Here is a 24,073-nt window from a genome sequence, read left to right on the forward strand (position 1 = left end):
AGTCTGGTTCCTACAGTTACACCCTGAGAGAGTGTATGTGTTTTCAAAGCATTAGCCCCAGACTGAGCTCTGAACAGAAATCCCATCTCTACGTCTATCTTAGACCGCTTTCAGATCTATTTCTGTGTGTGTAGCCTCTTTAAAGTGACCCAGTTGTGTGTACGTGTGTAGAGAGGAGGACGGTTCGCCCTTGGCTCGCTTCTCGCTTTCTTCTCGAACCTCTGTTTCTCTCCAACTTTCTGTCTCTCAAACTCTTTCTTTTGTTCCAGCAATTTTTTGCAATTTGCGTTGCCTGCAGCGTTAACCGTGATCCAGTTACTGCATCCACGGAATGTGAGTGACTGTGTGTGTGTCTTGTGATGGTGCATCAGGAGAAAGATCATCAGATATATGCTCTCTCTCTCTCTCTCTCTCTCTCTCTCTCTCTCTTTCTGATCTCATAGAGGTGTGGACGCGGTGGACGCTCAGTCTCAGGCTGCGTGTGTGTATTTGTGTGTGTGTGTCAGACAGCAAGCAAGACTGCTTGAGCCCATGGACATGGAATTAAACATCCGAAGGATTTTATTCTCAAGAAAACTGTGTGAATCACACCGGAGGACAGGAAACAGTGGCAAAGCTGTTTGAAAGGTGAGTTTATGGCTGTTATTCATTCATTTATAATAGGAGTGAATTTTATGTATAGACTCAATGTTTAGTGACAGCAGCAAATATTGTTTTTGACACTTGTGCAGATGGATGTACGGCCTCCTTTAAAATTCAGTTTTCATGTTTACCAGGTTCTTGCTCTGGCCGTGTTCTGTATTTGTAGGAGTATTTATGTTTTTTTATTTGTATAGACTGAGGCACTGTGGCATTACTGAGCTTTAATGTGTCATTTAGGAAGCTTTTTATTTCATAAAATTGCTTATGAACATCCAACTCCACACAACGCATATTCGTGATTTTGCACATTTACTGAGGATAATGTTTAAAATCAATGGGAATAAATGTCCAGTGTCCAAATGTCCAAAAGTCTAGAGCATATCAAAATAGAGCATATCATTATATTCATAAAATATTTTCAGAAAACAAATCTTAATATCTAATTTGTCTCACTTTAATAATGTTTAAATATTTTTAAGGGTAAACCAAATAATGGTAGTTATTTAAAACAAAATGTTTGTCTTGTAATAACTCTGTCTACTGAGTTTGTATGGTTGTGCGTTCTGGATTTGGATGTGCAAATATTTGGTATGCAATATTTACACGATAAAATACTGGAAATGTGCTGATGTCATTATGTGAGTGTGTAAATGTGCTGCCTTATTTAAAGTGATCCGCTTGATGGACACACAGTCAGTGTCAAATTATTGTTGTATATTTTTATTTTTCTTCAGGACACACACACACAGACACACACATAGACACACACACACACGCACTCACACACACACACACACACACACACTCACACACACATGCACTTTCTCTCACACACACACACACTCACACACTCACATACACACGCACGCACGCACACACACACACAATCACACACGCACAAACAAACTCACGCACACATGCACACATGCACGCACACACACACACACACACACAGACACACACATACACACACTAACGCACGCACGCACGCACACACACACACACAGACACACAATCACACACACTCATGCATGCACGCGCACACACGCACACACACTCACACTCACACACTCACACACACACTCACACACACACACACACACACACACATCCATGTTAGTCAGAGGAAGACCATTTCCACCTCCTGTTGACTGCTCACGCAGCGTGATCATCTGAGGCCAAACAGCACTTCCTCCATCACACACACAGACACACACACACAGTGCCACTGACCCCTAAAAACACATACCTACTTAATACATGGCCACCAAATGAACAAATAATGTTAAATTGCCATTAAACTTTAATTTGACTTGATATTTTGAAATGTTGGTAAACAAGAGAGAGGAAACTAGCCCAGCTTAATTAATTGTACAGTTTACTGAATGCAGTGTGTGTGTCTGTACTTCTTTTGCTATATATGAAGGGCCAGATTTTTGAAAATGCATGTGCGAATTTGTGTAGGGTGTGTGTGGTGGGGGCTGTTGACATGTTTTAGAGATTGGGGTCAGGGACGATAGCTTTCATGTATAATCAAAACTACCTCTAACATTCACACAGACACAAACACAAGCTGATGCTACCTTACAGCGGGGGAATATCCACTTCCTGGGCTGAACTTCACAGCTGGAATAACAAATACTAACACACACACACCTGAGCATAATCATGCAAATATACAGTCACCTGCTGAAATCTAGTCTATTACCAGGATGTATCAGGAAAATTTGCTTCAGATTTTTATCTGCTGTGGTGGAGTGTGACGATATTCATGAATGCAAATTTACAACCAGTGTAACGTATTTGCCCATATAGTACATTTTGAGAGCAGAGTGTTTACCCTCTCTCTCTCTCCTCATGTCCTTCTTTGAGAAGGAGTGCGAGAGTGAGGGACCCACTCGTTTATTAACGATGTTCTTTTGTGTGGGCCGTCCCGCCCCTCACATCCCAGGGCCTGCCACCGAACCTGTTGTCATAACAACAGCTGTCTTCCTGGCAGCCCCCACCCTCTGTATTGTGTGTGTTTTACTTTGATATTTTTTGGAGTACAAAATCATTCCCAGAATTTAGCTTAATATGACAAATTGGATTAAATATTAAATATATTATTAAATAATATTCAGTTTTTAATATAGCTGTAATATAACCCTAATCCCAATCCTGTTATTTCAATAAACAAATTCATGAATTGTCATCCTTCCTCTAGAAGATCTAGATCCTGACATGCACACTAAGTTTACTGAATGGTCTCTATGAATGCTGTACAGTGATGCACAAATAGAAGAGTTGTTTCATGTCACATTTGTCGTGCATTTTAGCACAACTTTAAGTATTTATTTCACAGTCAGAATCTAGAAATGCAGCTATTTGATTTATATAATAATAATGATAGTACTCAGGTTCAATTGGTTAACTTTAGTTAATACACCAGGTGTCATGAAAAAAAAAGTGAGTGAAGTGTGGCCAAGTATGGTGACCCATACTCAGAATTTGTGCTCTGCATTTAACCCGTCCAAGTGCACACTCACAGCAGTGAACCCCGGAGCAGTGGGCAGCCATATTGCTGCGGCACCCGGGGAGCAGTTGGGGGTTCAGTTCTTGCTCAGGGGTCTCACCTCAGTCGTGGTATTGAGGGTCAAAGAGAGCGCTGGTTATTCACTCCCCCCATCTACAATCCCTGCTGGACCTGAGACTCGAACCCACAACCTTCAGGTTACAAGTCCCACTCTCTAACCATTAGGCCACGACTGAAATAAACAACAAACAACATTTTTACAGCAAAAATTAATGTAGGTAATTTAGTCTATAAATATAATATTGTTTAGTGTTAATTCATGGCCATTCATAATAAATGAATATTAATTAGAAATGTTTAAAAAAATGTATTGTGTACACTACCAATCAGAAGTTTTGGGTTGTTAATATATATATATATATATAGCTTCTCAAGAAACATTTGTCATTATTAACGTTTTATTATTAACATTTTATTATTATAATTATTATTATCAATCAAAACATTTGTGCATTTTTTTTCAGGATTCTTTGATTAAAAGATCAAAAGAACAGCATAACTGAATGCATCCTTGCTGAAAAAAGTTATTTAAAAAGTATTGAACGGTAGTGTATGTAGAAATTAACATTAACTTAGATTTAAATATACATACATACATACATACATATATATATATATATATTACAGTATCTGGTGGCGCAAATAATACCAAGCACACAATGGTAGGGTGTCCTCAGTTAACACTAAACATGTGTGAACAACGCATGTAAGGATTTAAAGGTGAATGGGTGCATGTGTGTTTGTGTGAAATCTCACCCTCTTCCTGTTAACCGGGGGGTTTGTTTAGTTTGTTTGAGTGATCAGGGATTAAACAGCAGTTTCAAACTCTGAAACTGTGAATGGGGCTGGATTTGTGTGTGAGAGAGAGACTTTAATCCATCAATTCTAACTGACAACAAGCTCTTATAGCTTATGCTACAATGCAGTACATACACCCACACACTCACACACACACACACACACACGCACGCGCACACACACAAACACACACACACACACATAAATAAACACACACACACAAACGTACACACACGCACGCACACAAACACACAAACGCACACACACACACACACACACACACACACACACACACACACTCCTGCAAAACATTATACCTATACTGACTGTAATCTGAATTTGTGACATGATCAAACATTTATGTATAAATGTGTGTGTGTGTGTGTGTGTGAGAGAGCTGTATGCTGGAGCTGAGAGGTGGGTTTCATCTGGTTTACTGGATATGAATAGCCTGCCAATTGAGGATTGTCAAACTAGTTACTGTGTGTGTGTGTGTATGTGTGTGTGTGTGTGTGTGTGTTTAAGGTGTGCTAGAGTCACTTGTACAATCATGTACTGTACCTCTGTTGTCTCCTTCTGAAAATGTGTCCAAAGAAAATTAGTCTCTTTTCAACCCAAGGCAATTCTGAATCAACTCAAAGCCACAAATATAATTACTTCACACTTACTAATTACCCAGTGAAATGATGAACATTACTCAATCTTTGGTTAACTGTCCACAGTGGCTGTGTGGCGCTTGAGATAAGTACAGACAATGATGTGCTGCTGATGTTTGCTTGTTTGTTCTATTCTGCCGAAACCTAATACATCAACACTGTCATATCCACCGGTCCATTACCATGCTAAACTATTCTGAGAGTTGTCATGATAGAAATATTTAAAATATTTTTGTTGATTTATTAAAAATGTATTTTTAAAACATATCTGAAAATGTATTTTTGCTGTATGAGTTTAGTTAGTTGATTTTTTGGTTTGCTGCTCATTTGTGTGTGTGTGTGTGTGTGTGTGTACCTGGTATTTATCATGTTATGGGGCCAAAATGTCCCCACAAGGTCAAAATTTACTAGTATTACTATGCTTGTGGGGACATTTGGTCCCATTTTTGAGGTCCCCATGAGGAAACAAGCTTATAAATCATACAGAATTAGTTTTTTGAGAAAGTAAAAATGCACAACACACATAAACTGACATGACAGGATCCAGTCCTTCTCTCTCTCTTTATTAGTACTTTCATTTTACTGTATACAGATATATAGACTCTATATGCTATATACTTCTACTCTTATGTATATTTGTGTTAAATGTCTATTTAAATGTTTCTATGCTTTGGCAATGTAAAGATACTTTTTTACCATGCCAATAAAGCTACTTGAATCTGAATCTGAGAGAGAGAGAGAGAGAGAGGGTGGGTGGTAGGGTCAGCTTGCTGTGAACCTGCTGACTAACGTGAGAAATTTGTAACATGATATCATTTTCTCTCTTTCTGTCTCATACCTGGGCTCTGTTCCAAAACCTAGTGAGCTGCCTAGGTAGATAACATTTTAAGCCATCAAAAGTGTCAGTCTAAAAGGCCTTCTTTTGCCACATGTATATTGCCACATATTCATATGTCCTTTCGTAATTGTATTTTCTTTGAAATATGGTTAAAGTGTACAATACTGTCAGATTTACTGACAAGCAATTATGGTAAAAAGAATCATGTATGTCGTGTTTACATATGTTTGTAATTACACATTTGTAATGATGAAGTTTCAGTTTAGTATATTTAAAATATATTAACTTATAACTTATATTGAAAACACTACAGTTTAAATAATATTTAAGCACTTTACATGTGTTTTATGTTAGTCATATATGCAAATAAGTGTACTTTAAAACACAACAAAATATGATTAAAACAATGATTTAAAAAGTATTTTAAAGTTAAACTTTTAATTTGACATTCTTATAAAAGAATGTACTTATGTGTGTTAGGAAACAGTCATGAAGTTGACCTCTCTTTAAGTGCACTTAAGTGGATTTTATTTCATTAATATTATATTATCTGCAAGTTGTAACGGAAGAGGTCTGATGCAACAGGTTAGTATTTATAAAACAGTTTTATTTGATCACAGAGAGTACGGGTGTAGGGTCCAGATGATGTGATGGTGAGTGAATAGTTCGTAGACCAGTTCAAAGGATATGACGAGTGGAGTAATCCGAGTCTTTGGCTTTACAGGAGCTGGAAACCTTCTGACCTGGTTGATAGGTAGGTGTTTCGGCTCTTTGAAGGTCCGCGGCCATCTTCTGCCTGCGCACTGCCCGCTGGAGATGGTGGTGAGAAGGCTGTCGCAGGGAATTCTGGGCGTACTCGGCCCACCCCCGGAACTGGTTCCAGGAATCCTGGTGGCCATGGCAGAAGGTTCGCAGGAATCGCCCCACCTCCTGAATCTTCCTGTGTTTGACCATTCGATTGTGGGTGGTATCCGGATGAGAGGCTTACGGTCACACCTAGGAGTTTGAAGGCATTCCATACTTTGGAGATAAACTGAGGTCCCCGGTCGGAGACGATGTCTTCGGGAATTCCATAATATCGGAAGACCTGGTTGAAGAGAAGCTCAGCAGTTTCTAGTGCAGTGGGAAGACCTCTGAGGGGCAGAAGGCGACATGATTTTGAGAAACGGTCAACAATTACCAGGATGCATGTGTTACCTTCAGAGGAGAGCAGGTCAGTGACAAAATCTACTCCTAGGTGTGACCAGGGGCGATTTGGCACTGGAAGGGGAAGGAGTTTGCCAGATGGTAAATGGCGCGGGCTCTTTGACATGGCGCAATCCGGGCATCCTTGCACGAACCTTCTCACGTCCCTTGCCATATTGGGCCACCAGAAGCGATCTCGTAGCAGCGAGAGGGTGTTGTTGGCCCCTGGATGGCCAGTGCCTCGGGAGGAGTGAGCAGAGTGAATCAGTGGGGTGCGTTGTGTTCGTGGTACATACTGGCATCCTGGAGGACAGCCCGGCGGATTGTTGGGAGCCGTGCTTGAGGCCACTGAAGGGGAATTCCATTCAATGGAACTGACGATCATCTTTGGTGGGATGATACTTTCTGGTTCTTCTGGGCCTTCCACATGACTGTGAATACGTGACAAGGCGTCTGCCTTGACGTTTCTGGGACCAGGGCGATAAGTAATGGTAAAATTGAACCTGGTAAAGAATAACGGCCATCGTGCCTGGCGGGGGTTTAAAAGTTTTGCCTCACGAAGGTATTGGAGGTTCTTGTGGTCGGTCAGTACGGTAAATGGATGGGCTGCCCCCTCCAGCCAATGCCTCCACTCCTCTAAGGCCAGCTTGATGGCAAGTAGTTCTCTGTTGCTGATGTCAGAATTATTTTCCGCCGGGCTGAGCTTCCTCGAGAAGAAGGCACATGGGTGGAGTCTGGCTGGGTTCCCCTGCTGCTGGGACAACACTGCCCCCACTCCTGTAGTGGAGGCGTCGACTTCCACGACGAATGGGAGGTCGGGATCTGGATGGACTAGGAGTGGGGCGCTAGTGAAGGCTCTCTTGAGGGAGGAGAAAGCTTCTAAGGCCGCGGGTGTCCAGGACAGAGACTTGGGTTTCCCTCGTAGTAAGCTTGTGAGTGGGCTGGTGATCTTGCTATAGTCTAGAATGAAGCGACGGTAAAAGTTGGCAAATCCGAGGAATCGTTGGAGCTCCTTAATTGTAGTGGGTTCTGGCCAGGAGGTTATAGCTTCCACCTTCCCCTCGTCCATCTGGATACCGGTACGATCAATGTTATACCCCAGGAATTGCACCGTGTCTTAATGATATCAGGCTGAATCACACTCACCACAGGACGTGGAGGGCGAAGGGGGCATGCCAAGATCATATGCCCTTGAGCGCCACAGTATAAACAGAGACCCGGGGTCAGCCTTCTCTGCCGCTCAGCGGAAAGATAACCGTTGCTTCTCCACAATCATGGGTTCTGGTGCTGGTTCTGGAGGGTAACTGGGCTCTGGTCGGCGGAGGCAGGAGGTTGTGGCGTGGACTGGTATTGCTGCTAGACAGGACTGCATGCGGCTCGAGCATCGGATGGATAGCTGAATGAATTTTTACAATCCAAATGAATCATCATATGCAGTGAGCTGTAGCCGAAGCTGGGGCTCCAGTCCCTGTCTGTAGGTAGTCAGCAGCGATCTCTCATTCCATCCACTTGCCGCAGCTAGAGTTCTGAACTTCAGCGAGTATTCGGCAATTGACATGGTACCCTGTTGTAAATTATAGAGTTGCTCTCCCACAGCGGTATCTCCATCTGTCCTTCCAAACACCTCGCGAAAATGCACCATGAAGTTCTGCAGATTTTTAATGACGGGGCTGGCCTGAGCCCAGATTGTTTCCGCCCATTGCAATGCAGGTCCTGCTAGCAGGGAGATAATAAAGGCAATTTTTGAGGTGTCAGTGGGATAGGAGTGCGGTTGCATCTTAAATGTGAGATTACACTAAATATATACTTTTAAGATTTGAAGTACACTACAAGTGCACATTCATTACAAATAACGGCACTTCTCTTTAAAAAGGGACAAGTTCAGATATTGATAACATTTTAAATATACACTGTAAAAATTATATGATCAGTAAGTCATGGCAACTTATGTTTTTACATTAACTCATCAAAACAAGTTGAGCAATTTATGAAATTCAAAATATGAAATTCAACTTGATTTTTAAGTCAGTTTAATGTCATTTAAGTTGAAATGACTTGTACAACCAAGATAATTATACTTTATATATACTTTTATTATTTTAGGCAGCAACTGAACTTAAGTTTGAGTGTTTACCAATTTTGTGTGTGCTGTGTATTTAGCATTATTAAAGTTATGTTAATACCAAATGTTGCAGAAATGAATTGTGTATAATGTATCTTGTGTCTGTCACATGAAGAGTACCATTTGTATAACACAAAGAGTTGCTGCCTATGTAGAGTGTCCAACATTGCTCACTCATGAAGTTCCTGAAGCAGAGACTGTCAGAAGTTCATCAAAAATGCTTTGCAATTAATCATCTGTCAGTGAGCAGAGAGCATGTCACAGAAAGCAAAGACTTAGCCCGATGAATAGAATCTTTCACAATTCCCAAAATTTGTCTCAGACAGTCAGAATCAAATAGCCTCACAAGTGCTTGGAACAGAGCCACGGTGGCAAAGTTTTGTTGTGCCAAAATACAAATGCTTAAGATAAGTCAGATGACGAAAAAGAACACAATAAATTAATAAACACTGTAGGAAAAAAACATGCAAGAAATTTCCCGGAATTCACAGGAAGTTAAAAGAGAAAGTGAGTGGGAGAGGCATTCTGTGGAAGTCTGAGCTGCTAATTTGTTGCAGTGGGAGAGGGAGGAGCCACGGGGAGGGAGATTTGGGAAGAGAATCTAGAAGTGCTCAATGCATGAGTGACAGGCAGACCATCAGGACCGTTGTGGTGTGGCTCAGACCTTATGTGTGTGTGAACCGAGGATTTACTGAATGTGTGCGTGTGTGTGCAGTATCATTCACACAGACGGAGCTATCCTGTGTGTCTCAGGGAGAATGTAAAGTGAATTGAAGGATTAGAGGAGTGTGTTGTGTGTGTGTGTGTGTGTGTGTGTGTGGCACTGGTCTGGAATACTAAGTGGATATGTAATCAAATCTGGATCGAGCTGCAATGCCTACGGGTAAGAGATCACACTTGCATAAAACATCATAAACAGATGAGAAACAAGTCTTTGTCGTGTTTCATTGTACTTTTTTGTGCACTTGGTTTCCTTAGACATGTTGGTTACATGTTTTATGTGCAGAATCTCATCATTAAAGGTGTCTTTATGGCTTCTAAAGTCATAGCAGCTCTCGAAAGCTTCCTGTGAATGTGTGTGTGGCAACATTTGAACGTTTTGGCACTCTCTGTTTAACTAAATGTCTGTATGTGTGTGTTGGCAAGTTGTGAACTGAGAGTATTTATTTGGCTTGGTTTGTGCTGGTGGGCTCGTGTACCAAACAGAAGTCCTCTACAGAACCTCGACTGGCTGAAATATTTGTAAGTGCATATATATATATATGTATGTGTGTGTGTGTGTGTTGCTGTACTTTGGCCACAAAATTGCCTCCAGACATTAGGTAGATCTGACCAAACTTTTATTTGAAGACATTGTCAAAGGTAAATATGATTCATAAATAAAGTAAATAATATCTTGTTTTTTAAAGGTAGGGTTTAGCTTGTTTGGAGTCATTATAACTAGATTTAAATAGCTAAGTAGATGTGTGTGTTGTTGTGAGCATGTGTTTACATAAGATTTTGCATTAAAGTGAGTGGTATTACACTGTACGATGAATAATTATTTGTAAATAAAACTAATTATTGTAGTACATCTCAGAAAATTTCAGTCTTTTTACTTCAAATGTTCATGTTTAATTCAGTGTTGCTTGTGAAATGAACCAGCAGTTTCCGAGTGGAAATTGGTTTCAAGTCAATCCTACACATGGTTTTTCAGTGTGTATTGAAAGGGTATATTTCGGTTATGTTGTTGTTGTGAGGAAACCTTTTGCTCTCTGTCGCTCTCCCCAACTCCTGACCTAAATTAGTCCCCCATGGGTTGAGGGTTGAGGGGGGATAATAACAGTTTAGAGTCTGCTTTAAACAATACCAGCACCCCCTCAGGACATCTGTCCCTAAAGTAATACACCCCCCAGGATGCAACCCAGCTGGAGAGAGCGAGAAAGAGTTTAAAGCATGTGTTTGAAAGCTGGCACGGTGAAAACCTGTCAGAACATATTTGCAGATAACAATTACTTGTTTCAAAAGTTCAAAAAGCAGTCATCCTAGGAGGTTTTACCCTGGCTTACCCGGAGCTTCGTTTTTCACTTCTGTGAGAAATAGCGTTTTGAAAGTACGCTGTACCTTTAAGTGTGCACCTTTGTACCTTATTTACACATAAAAGGTTCAAAGTAGTACCTTAAGGGTACATATACATGTGAAATCTAATCTGCGGGTATCACTGGGGCCGTGGGTCACGGGCAGACATTAACCCCGTATGCGTGGTGTGTATATATTAGTATGTTCATTCATGCAGGTTAAGTCCCTTTGTCACGTCCTATTCGTTAAATGCATTCAGATTCTATCGAAACCTCTTGCCAGCCTGTCGGTAAATTGGTTGTTATAAATGTGTAATTAACACATTGATTTTAAATGCACACCATGTTATGCATGTGTAATAAACTCTGTGTATGTTATATCATACATGCGAAGGTGAAAAAAATTAATCATTCAAGTTAATGGCATTACACTGCTGCTGTCTGGGAATAGAAGCACATCAGTAATAGATGCTGATCCTCCAGACAGGGCAAACATAGTTCAGATGTCATACCGGACAGCAGCGCTTTGCAGATGTCTGCAGAGATCACCAGACAAAGTCTGATATATGGTCATCCATCCATCAAGAGTGTGAATGGCTCTGTCCTTCTCCCATATGGAATAGTTTTTGTGGTTGATTAATTGATATTTAAGATTTTCCTTGGACTGCAGTCAGGCTGTTTTGTCTCCTCCAGTTATTTGATGTGTTATAGTAGATAGAGAGTCTGTCTGCAAGTAAAATGCATTAAAAAAAAGTATGAAATGACTTTCTTTCTCTTTACTGTACTTTTTCAGTTGTAACTGAAGTGATGGATGCCCTGAGTTAGAATGTCCAACTCATCAGATCTTCAGCCGGTTCTTCTGATGACTTCTGGGAGATAATGGGTCGGTCTGATTGCAGGAAATGGGCAGCGAAGAAAAGCTATTTATAACGATGTGATTACTCCGAGTCATTATGTTTGATTGAGAGATAAGCAACTTTTTCTCAGGATCCTCAGCTCTGGAGTAGATGAGAAGTTTGGCGTGGTTTCGGGAATGTTTTCGGCATGTTATGAATCCGTTACAGGCATTCCAGCTCCAGAAGTCAAGGTGGAGTTCCACCATGTTTCAGAGACCAGAATAGAAGTTGTGTTGCTTGCGTGAGTGTGTGTGCTGCTGTCATGCAGTCGGGCCTGAGAGATTTAATCCCATTGATTATGGACACGCAGCACTTGGCTGCAAAACACACATAGCCGTGGAGATATCAAGAGCATGAGATCTTTGTAATTTTGTGCAAGTGTCTGATTCTTTTTGTGCTCGGTGATCAGAGTTCTCTTAAAGCGAACGTGACAGTGTAAAATCTTTGTTTATGTTTCATGCTATAGGATTCGTTTATAATGAATACACACAAATGTCAGTGTTTGGGACTGAAAGGCACGGTACAGCAGACCAATGCATAATTTAAAAAGTAATATAGCGTAATATTTTTTTATGAAAATCTGTCAGTGATTCATATGTGGAAATTAATTTGCAAATTGACACACATATTTGCTGGCACTTATGATCATGAGGTTATCAGACTGAATGCACCATTAAAGGATTGACCTTATCAGTCTGAGCAGATAGACAAGTCTAATATAAAAATGGGCAATCAATCAGGCGGAAAAAGCTACAATACTTAAACCAAAAAGCGAAAACATGCCTATAAGCAAACACTACTTATAATTTCAGGAAACATTCACTCAAGATTCCATCATAGTTTGCTTACTGTCTTGTTGTTCTAACCTTGGAAATCACCATACAATAATCATAAAAGTAGTCCATATAACTCGTGTTGAATTACAAGTCGTCTGGAGCCATATGATAGCTTTGGGTGAAGAACAGACCGAAGTTCACTGATAATTCTGCTCAAGCTTCCAAATATCATTTACAGTATAAATGCACCATCAAGCTTTGCTGTGTAGAAAACAGCTGCTAAATTTCTCCTTTTGTGTTTCATGGATGAACAAACAATAATATGGGATTGTAAATGAGTAACAATTGTATTTTTTGAGTAAACCCATGTTTTATATCAGAATGGTGCTGGTTAAATTGCTACACCACACAACATATGGCAGCAGCATTTCATAAGAACTTAATTTGCACTAAAGCAACCATTTAACAATCATCTGCAGTCACATCTTTAATATGTTTAATGCTTTGATGTTCTCACAAGCTTCTAATTTCAGTTCCTGCAATAGTTTCCAGTGGAGCACAGTTGACTGGCCAGAAGAAAAACACACATCTCAAGAGCTCACATTCTCTACAGATAGACATGTGTTGTAACAGTACTGACTTGACCCTTATGTACACGTCACACTACATTACAGCATAAATATCATCAGTTGCACAGCACTTTACAGTTACATTTGATTGCACAGATCTGAAAAGTGTCCATTCTGCAGACAAGTAGAGTCATTCACACTTGTGTCTGAGTGTTTGACATGTTTATGAGCGTGTGTTTGGGAATAATTATATATGCTTACTGTACAGTATGTGCAGTCAGGAACTGTTTACTGTGTAAATAGGGCCTTTCGCACCGCTTTAGTTCCAGAACTAAATGTACAGTACTAAAGTACTGGGACGATTTTGCACGAACTATTTGCCAGTACCATTTAAAGGGTTGCATTCGCACCGAGAGTGTGTACTAAGAAGTAACGTAAGCTGGTCGACAGCAACGTCATTTGTGCGTGGCGTTCAACAACAGAAACAAAGCACAACATTAACAGGAGGATGGAGGACGCTGTGATCGGAGCTGTGTTTTTGTTGTGTCTCGCGGGTTTCACAATAATGGACATGGAAAGTCGACGTATACGTAAAGCGACTGAAAGAACGGAAAGGAGGACTAAGAATCTCCAACGACAACTGGCAGTGCTACATTTGCTACAAGTGCCTGCACTTCAGCGTCCGTCCATCTATCTCTGTTCTCCATACTTGCGAAATAAGTCGACACAATGTTTACAGTATGTTTACACAGCGTTTTAAATCATGGCGGGTGAGGGCGTTTTCATACACGTTTGGCCAGTCAATGTCTACTTGCGTCACGATTAGTACCAGTTGTGCTGGTTAGACCCTGCTCCGGAGTAGGAGCTAATTTGGTTCTCGAAAAAGGCAGTCCGGTACTAAAATCGCACCCAGTTCCGGCGGTGCGAAAACGCCAAAAAGTGGGTAGTTCCACAATTAGTTCTGGTACTATGAAAAGGTTCCCGCAGTGCGAAAGGCCCTAATGTACACAGACTGCAGTTATATGACTTCACTGTGTGTGCATGACTGGGTGGGAGTAAATATTTATGCAGTTTTGTGTTCATTTTGCTAAGGCTAGTATCGCTATTACTTTTGTTCATACTTAGGATTAGAATTTGTTCTCAATTTTACCTTGGAACGCAGTTCATCCCAGCACAGTTTGTGCTACAGACATGACTGATACATCATATGTCATGTTAAGGGATGTGTGCTGTTACATTTCCAAACAATAAGACTTGGTAAAATAATTGGGGGGGGGGGGGGGGCCTATCTCTTTGAATGGGGAAACATACAATTCTCCAAAACTGTTTACTAAGCTTGCGATTAAATTTCATGTTTGAAATCACCAACGAAATTGGACAACAACTGTGTCATAAATGTTGTTTATTTTGCTCAAATAGCATTAAAAAAAGCTTATTTTTCAGGCTAGATCAGCCAGTGCGCATGCGCAGTCCTAGGCGCACGTCTCAGAGCGTTGACTGTTTCTATAGCGACCGGGACTTCTAACGGCAGCTGCAGTGACGCGCCAACTTTACCGAATAGCGATTGGCTCTTTTGCTCAGAAGGCGGGGCTTTGTTCAACAGAGTGGCATATCGAGCGCTGCATTTTTCCCAATTCAAAACTATATGAGTGACACGTCTTGGGTATTCTATAGTCTTTGGTATAAATACCATAAACTCGAGGGTAGGCTTCGGGTAATTCATATGTTTTTCTCATTTATGCAGCAAAGTGTGTGAAAGATTGTGTATATCTCATTTACTATGAATTAATTAAAATGTATCATGTGTTTATATCTGTATTATAAGTCGCCACTATATCAGTCATTGCAAACCCCGTACTGGTTGACCACTAGTGTGTTTTCTAGATGAAATAAAGGTTTAAATGGGACATACAGGCCTCAGGAAACGCTCAACTAAACCGTTTAGCTCACAGCTGGATGGACTTCAGCTCAAAGTCTGTGTTTATAACTTTTATTGACATCCATATATAAATACACACACATGACTTCAGTTTGGGAGTCTCTCAAAGTCTCTTTCTCTCTCAGTAAACTGTAAAAGCTCCATGTTCATATGCCTGAACTCCTTCAACCCGCTGAATGTGTGTGTAACTGTAAAACCTGCACCATTCATCTGAAGAGGGCTGTTGGGGGGACTATTTGATGTTGTCTGTCTGATGAGCGGACGAGAGCGAGGCACAGAGAGTGTGTGTGTGTGTGTGTAAGAGAGGTCTTTGTCCTTTAGTTCTCCTCTGAATTATGTCATGTTTGAGTCTCCCAGCAGTAGCCCTCAGAGGGGGGCAGACAGGGCTTAATCCGCCTTAAACCCCCCTAGTTACTCTCTCTCCTTTCTTCATTCTCCATCTATCGTTCACTGTGAGGAATGGATATGTGTGTCTAAGCCAGCATTGTGATATGAAGGAGAGAGTAGGAAATTGGAGACCAGCTTCCCACCTTCTGGTTTTACCTCTGAGTAACAATGTGTGAGCAATGACGCTTCTTGAGACCTACATAAAGCTTCATAAGGCACATTCACTGAATGTTACTTCACTCTTTCAATACAAAGTAATCAGTGCTGTTTAAAACTAGGGATGCAACAGATTATTATTTTGATATTTATTTTTGAATTGATTAATCTAACGATGATTAGAATGATTAATTGACCAATTGTCAGTAATTTCACTGATTGTTGTGTGCTTATTTTGTTATTGAGAGGAAAGCGCGCAGTACACGTATTTACACATTCATCTAAACGCCGCTCTCATCAGTGTCAGGATGTTCGCTAACAGTAAAGCACTGCTTGCTTATACCAAACTGCGTTTTATACCTAACTGAAGAATGCCAAAGACCTTTGTCCGTGAGTATGTCGGGGACTTTACACATGACAGTATTTTTTGTTTGTAGTTTTGTGCAACTTTCCCACACTCTACTGGTTTGGCTTCGTTTGCGCTGCTCATGAGCGCCGTGTCTTCTATTGGATTGCTTGCAGGAGGGCTGAATTACAGTGTTGCTCTACAGTGCCACACTGTGTAACCAGTGTTATTGCAGGCCCTTACATTAGGTCATATGAGATCAAACGGCTATTCGACAACAAAAATATTTGTTGACCATTTTTAATTGTCACATTGTGACAAAAAAAAATCCAATAGTCTTATATTAAAGTAAGGACCTGGGCCATATCTTGTGACCAGAATATCAAAGAGACTTAAGGTGCAATCATCTAGCAATGCCATACCAATCACACAGATCACCCTAGCATACAGCAATGCTGTAACAACCATTCAGAATATCCTAGCAACCACCTTGCAATTTTCCAGCAATCATCCAGCCCTAGCAACCACTCCAAACACCCTGGCAACCACCTAGAAATGCCCTAGAAATTGCCCAGAGCAGCTATGGCGTAGCAACAAAAATGTTACCATATATCACTGTACTTCCGCAGATCAAAGGGTAAATATAAATAAAGAACACTGGATTTAACTGTAATATAAGCTGGTGAAACCCAGAATCCTCTGCTAAATAAACCAAGAGGCTCAGTGCTTTAATGGATTTGGTTGCAATGATCAAAGTAAACATGATCTTAAACAAATGTCTTTACATATAACACACACACACACACACACACACACACACACCTATTTTCGTCTTACACCATTGCTTGGTTTTCAGTTACCTTTGTAGCCTTTGAAGTCCAACAGCACACGTCACACTTGTGCTTGTTTGCATGTCTGTGTCTCTGTGTGTGTGTGTGTGTGTGTGTGTGTGTGTGAAAGACATTTGTTTAATTATCATGGACAAGCAATCGTATTTCCAGTCATGTGATAGTTGGCGCTTCTCTGGAACAGGAAACATAGTCTATAAAGCACAAGCTTTAAAAATGATAAAAACTTTGACAGCAAATCACAATCCACCCGACTTTAAAGAGCTCAAGCATTTAAAGCAGTAGATGACAACTGCAGTACATGTTTATAATAAACAGGACATTATTGTGCATCCGTGTAGACATTATGCACTGGAAGCTCCTGTTGCCAAGTCAAATTCCTTGTCTGTGTAAACATACTTGGTAATAAAGCTCTTTCTGACTTCTGACATCAATATAGTTAATGTTTTTGTTTTTATAGTTATCCTTCTTCGTGTGAATGGACCTTTACAATAAAGAGATTAAACCTGTAGATGATAGCCATTGCATTGTGATTAATATTTCACTTTTGGCATGTTTTAGCTTGGATTGATAATTTTATTCATATAAAAGCAATCTTTCGTGGCTTTGTCACTTATGGTTACACTCTAAAAAATTCTGGGTTAAATACAACCCAGTGCTGGGTAAAATAGGGACAAACCCAGAAATTGGGCTGTTTTGTTTAAATGTTTAACCCAACCTTCTGGGTAGTAACCCAACCACTGGGTCAAAACAACCCAATTGCTGGGTTTGTCCCTATTTTACCCAGCACTGGGTTGTATTTAACCCAGCATTTTTTAGAGTGTAGGAGTGGCAACAAATAATTTGGAAAGGAAAAGGAGCACTGCCACTTCTCAATGGGCCATCTACTAAACTGATACTAAATTGATCAAAATTATTAACCGAAAACGAGTCTGCCGTAATGGCTTATGCTCTGATAAACTACATGGGACAGCACTGTTTTCTAGTTCAGTGGAGTCTCACGAGATTGAGACCATCAACCTCTTTCATTGATAATGCATTATGGGTAGCTTTTAATGCTTAAATCTTTATCCGTCCCCATCCCGTCCCACCTGTCCCGCTGTCAGTCTCCTCATCTGCTAGAAACTGAAAATGAGGGATAGATGTTATATTAATAGCACTGTACAAGTACAATGTATCAGCACAGTACAGGTAAAGAGAACAGGTCAGGTTAATCACATGCAATCCTGCTTAGTTCATTAAAAATGTTTGTCTAATAACCCAGGATTTGGTTTCTTTTTTCTGTGACCTCATGCGAGATTTCCTTTTGACCTCATTACATATAAAAACTAAATATATATATAAATTAATTTATACAGCAAACATGAATGTGTATTATATGGCTATAATGAGCTTCTAAAAGTCTTGGGCTGTTTTTGTTGTTTTGGGAAATGTGAAAAAGGGGTGTGGTTTTCTCATCCTAACTGAAATTCACCTCATTAAGTGGCTGAATTATTCATTAGACTGAACTATTCCAATCTGTGCCGTGATGCATTTGTGGTTGTAGAACTTGTTGTCTCTTGATGTATCACAGAATCAGCCTCTCATATGTTTTCATTCATGCTGACAAGCCCGTGTGATGATACAAAGCCATTGGCTGTTCTAATGGTCAGTGGCAACTGACGTAAAACTTGAAACTGACTGAACTTTGTGTGCGGTGTTACCAGGCTGACACCTGAGCTGGTGCACTCCACTCCTGTTGTAAGTCTGGGATGGTTTAGTATGCAAGATTAGTATTAGAATGCTGAAGGTGCCCAGATGATTTACTATCTCTGGTGGATTTTCAAAGTCCATGCATGCTTCTTGAGCTAACATTGGCTACATCCCCTTGTGGGGAAAAAGATGATCCCCATGCAAGGGACATCCTTCCTGAAATATAAAGGCAGGCATATGTTTTCATTTATATAAAAAAAAAAACATTTATACTGGGTGAGAAAAAGTGATATTATGAAGACATGTCATGTTTGTGGTGTGCACATTTGGGAGCAACAGCGTGCTGTCTTTTTGATTTTAATAGGTAAAACGTCAGTTACAAACTGAATCACAACAGAATCTCAGCTGTAAGATAAACACAGCATGCAACTGTGTACAAACACACCCACATAAGTTTATTTTACTTGAACACGACCCCACCCACCAAAGCACACAATCATCAGTGAACCTGATGCATGAAACATTAATAAAGCCTCTAACATAAACAGACGTATCCATTCATCAATAGTTCAACTGAAATGAATATGCAGCACACAAGCATATGTGTTTACTTGATGGCTGCATCTCATTTTGTGTTTGTCTCGTGAAAGTGGGTCAGTGTGTGAGTTTGCCATGCACAGGAATTAACCAATCACAGCCTGGCTCAAACAATCAAGAGCCAATCATGTGGCTTTGCTCTGGAGCCCTGGATAATATAGACGGCTCCGTGTTGAGTGAGTAATGGCAGTGATTATTCATAACTGGCAGCTGAGAAGGAGACATGTGGTTGACTGCAAGACAAAAAGAAAGTCTTAAATTCCCTGGAAACCCTTTATATGGTTTTGTTGTCAGAGAGCGATTACTTGTTGCATCTGATTGGCTTCCATGATGTGATTTGGTGCAAACTGTATGATATATTGTAATTCAATGCTTCACTTTGTCCTATATGTATATCACTTACCCCTTCCCACTGCGGTAATCTACCTATTGTGTTAACGGAGGGTAAAAATGACTGTGTTACACTGAGTTGATTGTGTGTGCGCACCTGTGCTAGTGTGTGTGGAGTGGATGCGTCTGGATGATCTTACAATGTTGTGTTAGTGAGTCTGACAATAGACAGTCTACAACCACACACGTGCACACACACACACCAACACACACACACACACACACACACACATGCACGGTCACACACAGCTCTCTTTCATTTCACCCAGAGAGTAAAATGTCTCCATTACACATTAATCTGCTCATTAAAGCCTCTCTCTTTCAGTGCTGGCCTTTCCCTTTTATGAAAGACTCTCTCTCTCTCTCTCTCTGTCTGTGTGTGTGAGTGTGTGTGTGTGTGTGTGTGTGTGTGTGTGTGTGTGTGTTCCATGGCAATTCACTGAGTGATGTGGTGAGTGACTGTCAACTGGTGGGCTGCTGTTTTAAGACACAACTGAATCAATCCTCTCAAAATTAAATAAACACCAGAGTTTGATATTTTCTGAAGAAAACGTGAATGGTGCTAGGGACATTTGAGTGGTTTCTAGGGTGTTGTTTAGTTTTTGCTGTCCCAAGTCTTTACCGTACAAGTCCCAATTCACCTCCAGTGATATTCTGGTCTCTAGATAGAAGTTCCTCCCTAGCAACTACCCAGAATACCCTATTAATCACCTAGCATTATGCAAAAAAACCCCCTAAGTTTTAGGTTTTCAAGTTTTCACTCATAGTTTCTTTTGTGAATGTAAAAATGATGTATTTTAGTGTTGTGTTCTTGGTTTTACTATTGGTGTGGTACTATGTTAGGATAACGGGACAGTGAGACTAGTGAGATAAGAATAGTTATAGCTACTTAAAAGTAGGTTAACCTTTAGCTTTCTCTTAAATTGTGTACAAGAGAAAAACAGGAACAGAGAGAGACCAGCACTGTTGTCTGAAAGACAAACCCAGAGTCATTTTGAGTGTGTGTACTGTATGTGTGTGCACTATAGCGATTACTGCACATGAATGCTAGAGATTGCTGTGGGTTTCTCATAATGTTTTTGTGTGCAAGTTCCCCCTCGAGATCTATGTCTGTGGGAAACAAATTTATAATTGCAGTGGGTGGGATTTTTGGTTATAATTTTGTGTTCGACACAAATCAAGAGTCCATTTAAGGGAACAGTTCACCCAAAAACCAAACAAAAATCTGTTATCATGTGGACCATGATAGTATGGGGACCAGCATCCGTTTCAGAATATTCTTCATAGTATCTTATTTTGTTTATCCCTTTAAGAATGACAGTTTCTAACAGGGCTGCATGCTAATTTATCAAAATTCCTCAAATGTACAAATCCCAATATGCATATTGCATCAGGCTGCCATGACTGTATGGTTTTAATACTTCAAAAAGTAATGAAAAGTCAACGTTTTAGGTCAACGCAGATAGCAAGGAATAGACTTTGTAAGCGACTTACTTGGCGTGTGTGTATATGCAAGATAATCAACAATTGTTGTGATGCTAAGCAATCGTCGTGACGCTCTCATAGCGAACTAGCATGTGAGGAAAGACAAAGGAGGGAGGTAGAGCAGTAAACATTACTTAGTGTTCTTGTTTACCTGGATGTTCTTGATGTTAAGTTTGTAAGCTAATTTACATATATATATATATATTATCAAGTTGAGCAAAGAGTTGGTGGTATTTAATTATTATTATTTTTTTAAAACATTGATGTTAAAATGAGCTTTTATGTAATGCTACAGTAAAACACTGCTGTTCGCTAAGTAGTGATATTTTCTTTTCCCACTCAGAACGTGAAACATAGGTTCATTTTCAGTTTTTAAATATAGTTTAAACTGATTCTGCATCAAATTGCATATTGCATTATTTACCGAGTTATGGCACATTGAACTAACGTCTAGCCACTTTTTATCTTTCAGAAGATTATCCATTCTCCACTGATGTTTTACCGCCACTCCCGGAGGTCCCTGCTGGAGGGCCGGTCCTAAGCCAGGCAGGTGGTCCCATCAGAAACTCTGCTCTGAGATATTGCTCCTCGCGCAGCATGGACTCCACGCACTGCAACGAGCGGCCGGTGAGCTACGGCTCCACGTCTTCATCCGCCTCCTCCCGTGACAGCCACTGCTCGCTGGGGGGGCGGCCGGTATTAGGCTCCGCCCCCGAGAGGGATCATGATTCTGGAGCCATCCGACTGGAGCTGGTGCCTGCCCAACAGCTAGAGGAGGAGGAGACGGGACGACAAACACCTACACCGACCAATCAGAGCCATGCAGATATTCAGTCGCCGGAAGGACGTAAAGTCCAGTATGTGGACCGAGTGGTGGAGGAAATTCTTGAAACGGAAAAAACCTACGTCCAGGACCTTCGCAGTATAGTCCAGGTGAGAAAGACACAAAGCATGTGCAGTCACTTCCTGAGGGTGTCATTCAGCAGATTGCTTACTAAAGGAAACTAATTGCAACAAGCTAAATTTGAAGGAATAGTTCCCCTAAAAATGGTTCATTTTGACAATTTTTTCATTTATTTTTATTTAACTTTGGTAACATTTTATTTCGATAGTCCACTTTAGACATTCTATTAAACAGTAAGTAACTTTGCAACTACATGTCAACTAGCAGTTAGTAGAGTATTAGTAGACTGTCTGCTTAATATCTTCTAACACTTTCTTTGTCAACTTATTCTACTAACCCTAAACCTACCCTAACAGTCTACTCTGAGAGTTAGTAGACATGTAGTTGCAAATTAATGAGAATTAGTTGACATGTAGTTGACATGTAGTTACAAAGTTACTTATAGTTAATAGAATGTCTAAAGTGGACTATCGAAATAAAGTGTAACCTTAACTTTTTGTTGTTGTTTTAGTCCGTTTTTTTATTTCAATTACATTTAGTCAATATGTGACTAAATAATGGCATCTTATTTTATTTTAATGTTAGACTAAAATAACGTTTTTGGGTGAAAAAGTGCTAAATGAAACCAAATATTCAAACATTTTAAGATATGCCATTGCAAGTTGCTTTCAGTTAAACCAGCTCAGACATGCATTTTGGTCTGGGACTAGGCTTAAGCCTTGTCTATGTTTTCTTAATTTAAAATATTGACATTTAGCAAAAACGTGGAAAAAATTATCGCTAGTGCATTGTTAATATCTATAGGTGTTATTTATTCTTGTCATTTTTTTGTCAACAGTAATATTTACATTTAAATTTAAATTTACTTCCATAATGTGTTTTTGCTTCACTGTCACTGATGAAATCGAAAAACCCTTCATTAACAAACAATTTTGTTATGACCTGTTAATGAGATGAATATTGGTCATCATTTATTGATTCCCATGTAGTAGTTCTGAAGCTGTTTGACTTTTTGTCCCATAGAACACAAAATACTTTTCACGCTGCCTTTGTCCATGCATAGTAAGTGGATGGTTATTCATAATGTCAAGCTGCAAAAAAGACAAAATTTGCACACTATATTGTACGTTTTCTGAAGTCATGAGCTTTGTGTGAGAGTCATTCTTCACTGAAAACCATCACAGAAACTCTCAGATCTCATTGCAATTCTGCATTTTCAGACTTTACGTTGTTGTGATTGTATATTCAATAACCAGCAGAGTTTATTGTCACTGATATGGTTCGACACATCTTGACCTGAATAAAAATGTATATTTTTTATAGCACATGTCGTCATATGGACTAATTTTATGTTTGTTTTTAACTTTCTTCAGAACATTTCATTTTCATTTCCACGGAAGAAAGTCAGAATTAGTTAGTGAGTAAGTTATGACATAATGTTTATTTTTGGGTGAAGTGCTTTGCTCAAGGAAACAAATGGTAGTGAGCATCCAGTGTATGGGTTCTCATACTTGAGCTCAAACATTGAACCTTAAAACAGCACTTCCCATAAAACACGAGGCTCCAAATAGTACTGACGCTCTTTGAGTAAGAGGCATGTGTGTGCGTTTCTTTGTGTATGATTTATATAGCTGTCAGATGTAAAGTGCACATGGCTGTCATTTGACCTAGCGAGCGAGGAGATGAATGCTAAACTCTTCTTCTCACCCTTGCCCTGATTTTCTCACTCTTTCTCTGTTAATGTGAGAATTGAGAGCTTTAGAGGGTCGCAACCCCCTTCCCCACCTAGTCCTCCATACAGACACATTCACAGGCCCCCAGCTCTGAAAGGATGATAGATGGTCTGAGGAGAGAATGGAAGAAAAGGAAAGCAGGCAGGATGGATGGAGAGGACAGATAAAGGAGAGGAAAGTGGGTTAGCAAAACAACCGTTCTGTTAACACATGAGACTGTTGAAAACACTTGTGTGTTTGTAAAGTGAAGGCAACATATTTTCATTTTACATTATTTCTTTTTATTGTCTCTTAGTTACAACATATTTGTGAGCTCAAAGTTGTAAATAAGCTCGCAACTTACCCATAATGCACTGTTAGTTGGTAGCTCCTGCTGATCTATAATAATACACTCTAAATGTATTAAATATAACTCAGTGCTGGGTTAAAAAGGGACAAACCCAGCTATTGGGTTGTTTTGACCCAGCGGTTTGGTTCCAAAC

At 40.0% G+C, this 24,073-nt stretch overlaps 1 protein-coding gene across 4 annotated transcripts in view; it reads left to right on the forward strand.

Moving 5' to 3' along the window:
* The first annotated feature begins 476 nt into the window (after window positions 1–476).
* Window positions 477–24,073, forward strand: part of LOC107669689 (pleckstrin homology domain-containing family G member 1) — a 47,288-nt gene continuing 23,691 nt past the window's right edge. The window contains exons 1-2 of one of the 4 annotated variants that reach the window (XM_016462040.1): window positions 477–627; window positions 21,427–21,887. In XM_016462040.1, the coding sequence (XP_016317526.1) occupies window positions 21,552–21,887 (336 nt within the window). In that variant the 5' untranslated portion in view covers window positions 477–627; window positions 21,427–21,551. Of the gene's footprint in view, window positions 628–9,432; window positions 9,700–21,426; window positions 21,888–24,073 lie in introns of those variants that run through there. The other 3 variants (XM_016462041.1, XM_016462039.1, XM_016462038.1) reach the window with 3 other exon arrangements.

This window comes from Sinocyclocheilus anshuiensis, unplaced genomic scaffold (genome assembly GCF_001515605.1).
Source record: "Sinocyclocheilus anshuiensis isolate Anshui unplaced genomic scaffold, SAMN03320099.WGS_v1.1 scaffold416, whole genome shotgun sequence".
Classification (NCBI taxonomy): domain Eukaryota; kingdom Metazoa; phylum Chordata; class Actinopteri; order Cypriniformes; family Cyprinidae; genus Sinocyclocheilus; species Sinocyclocheilus anshuiensis.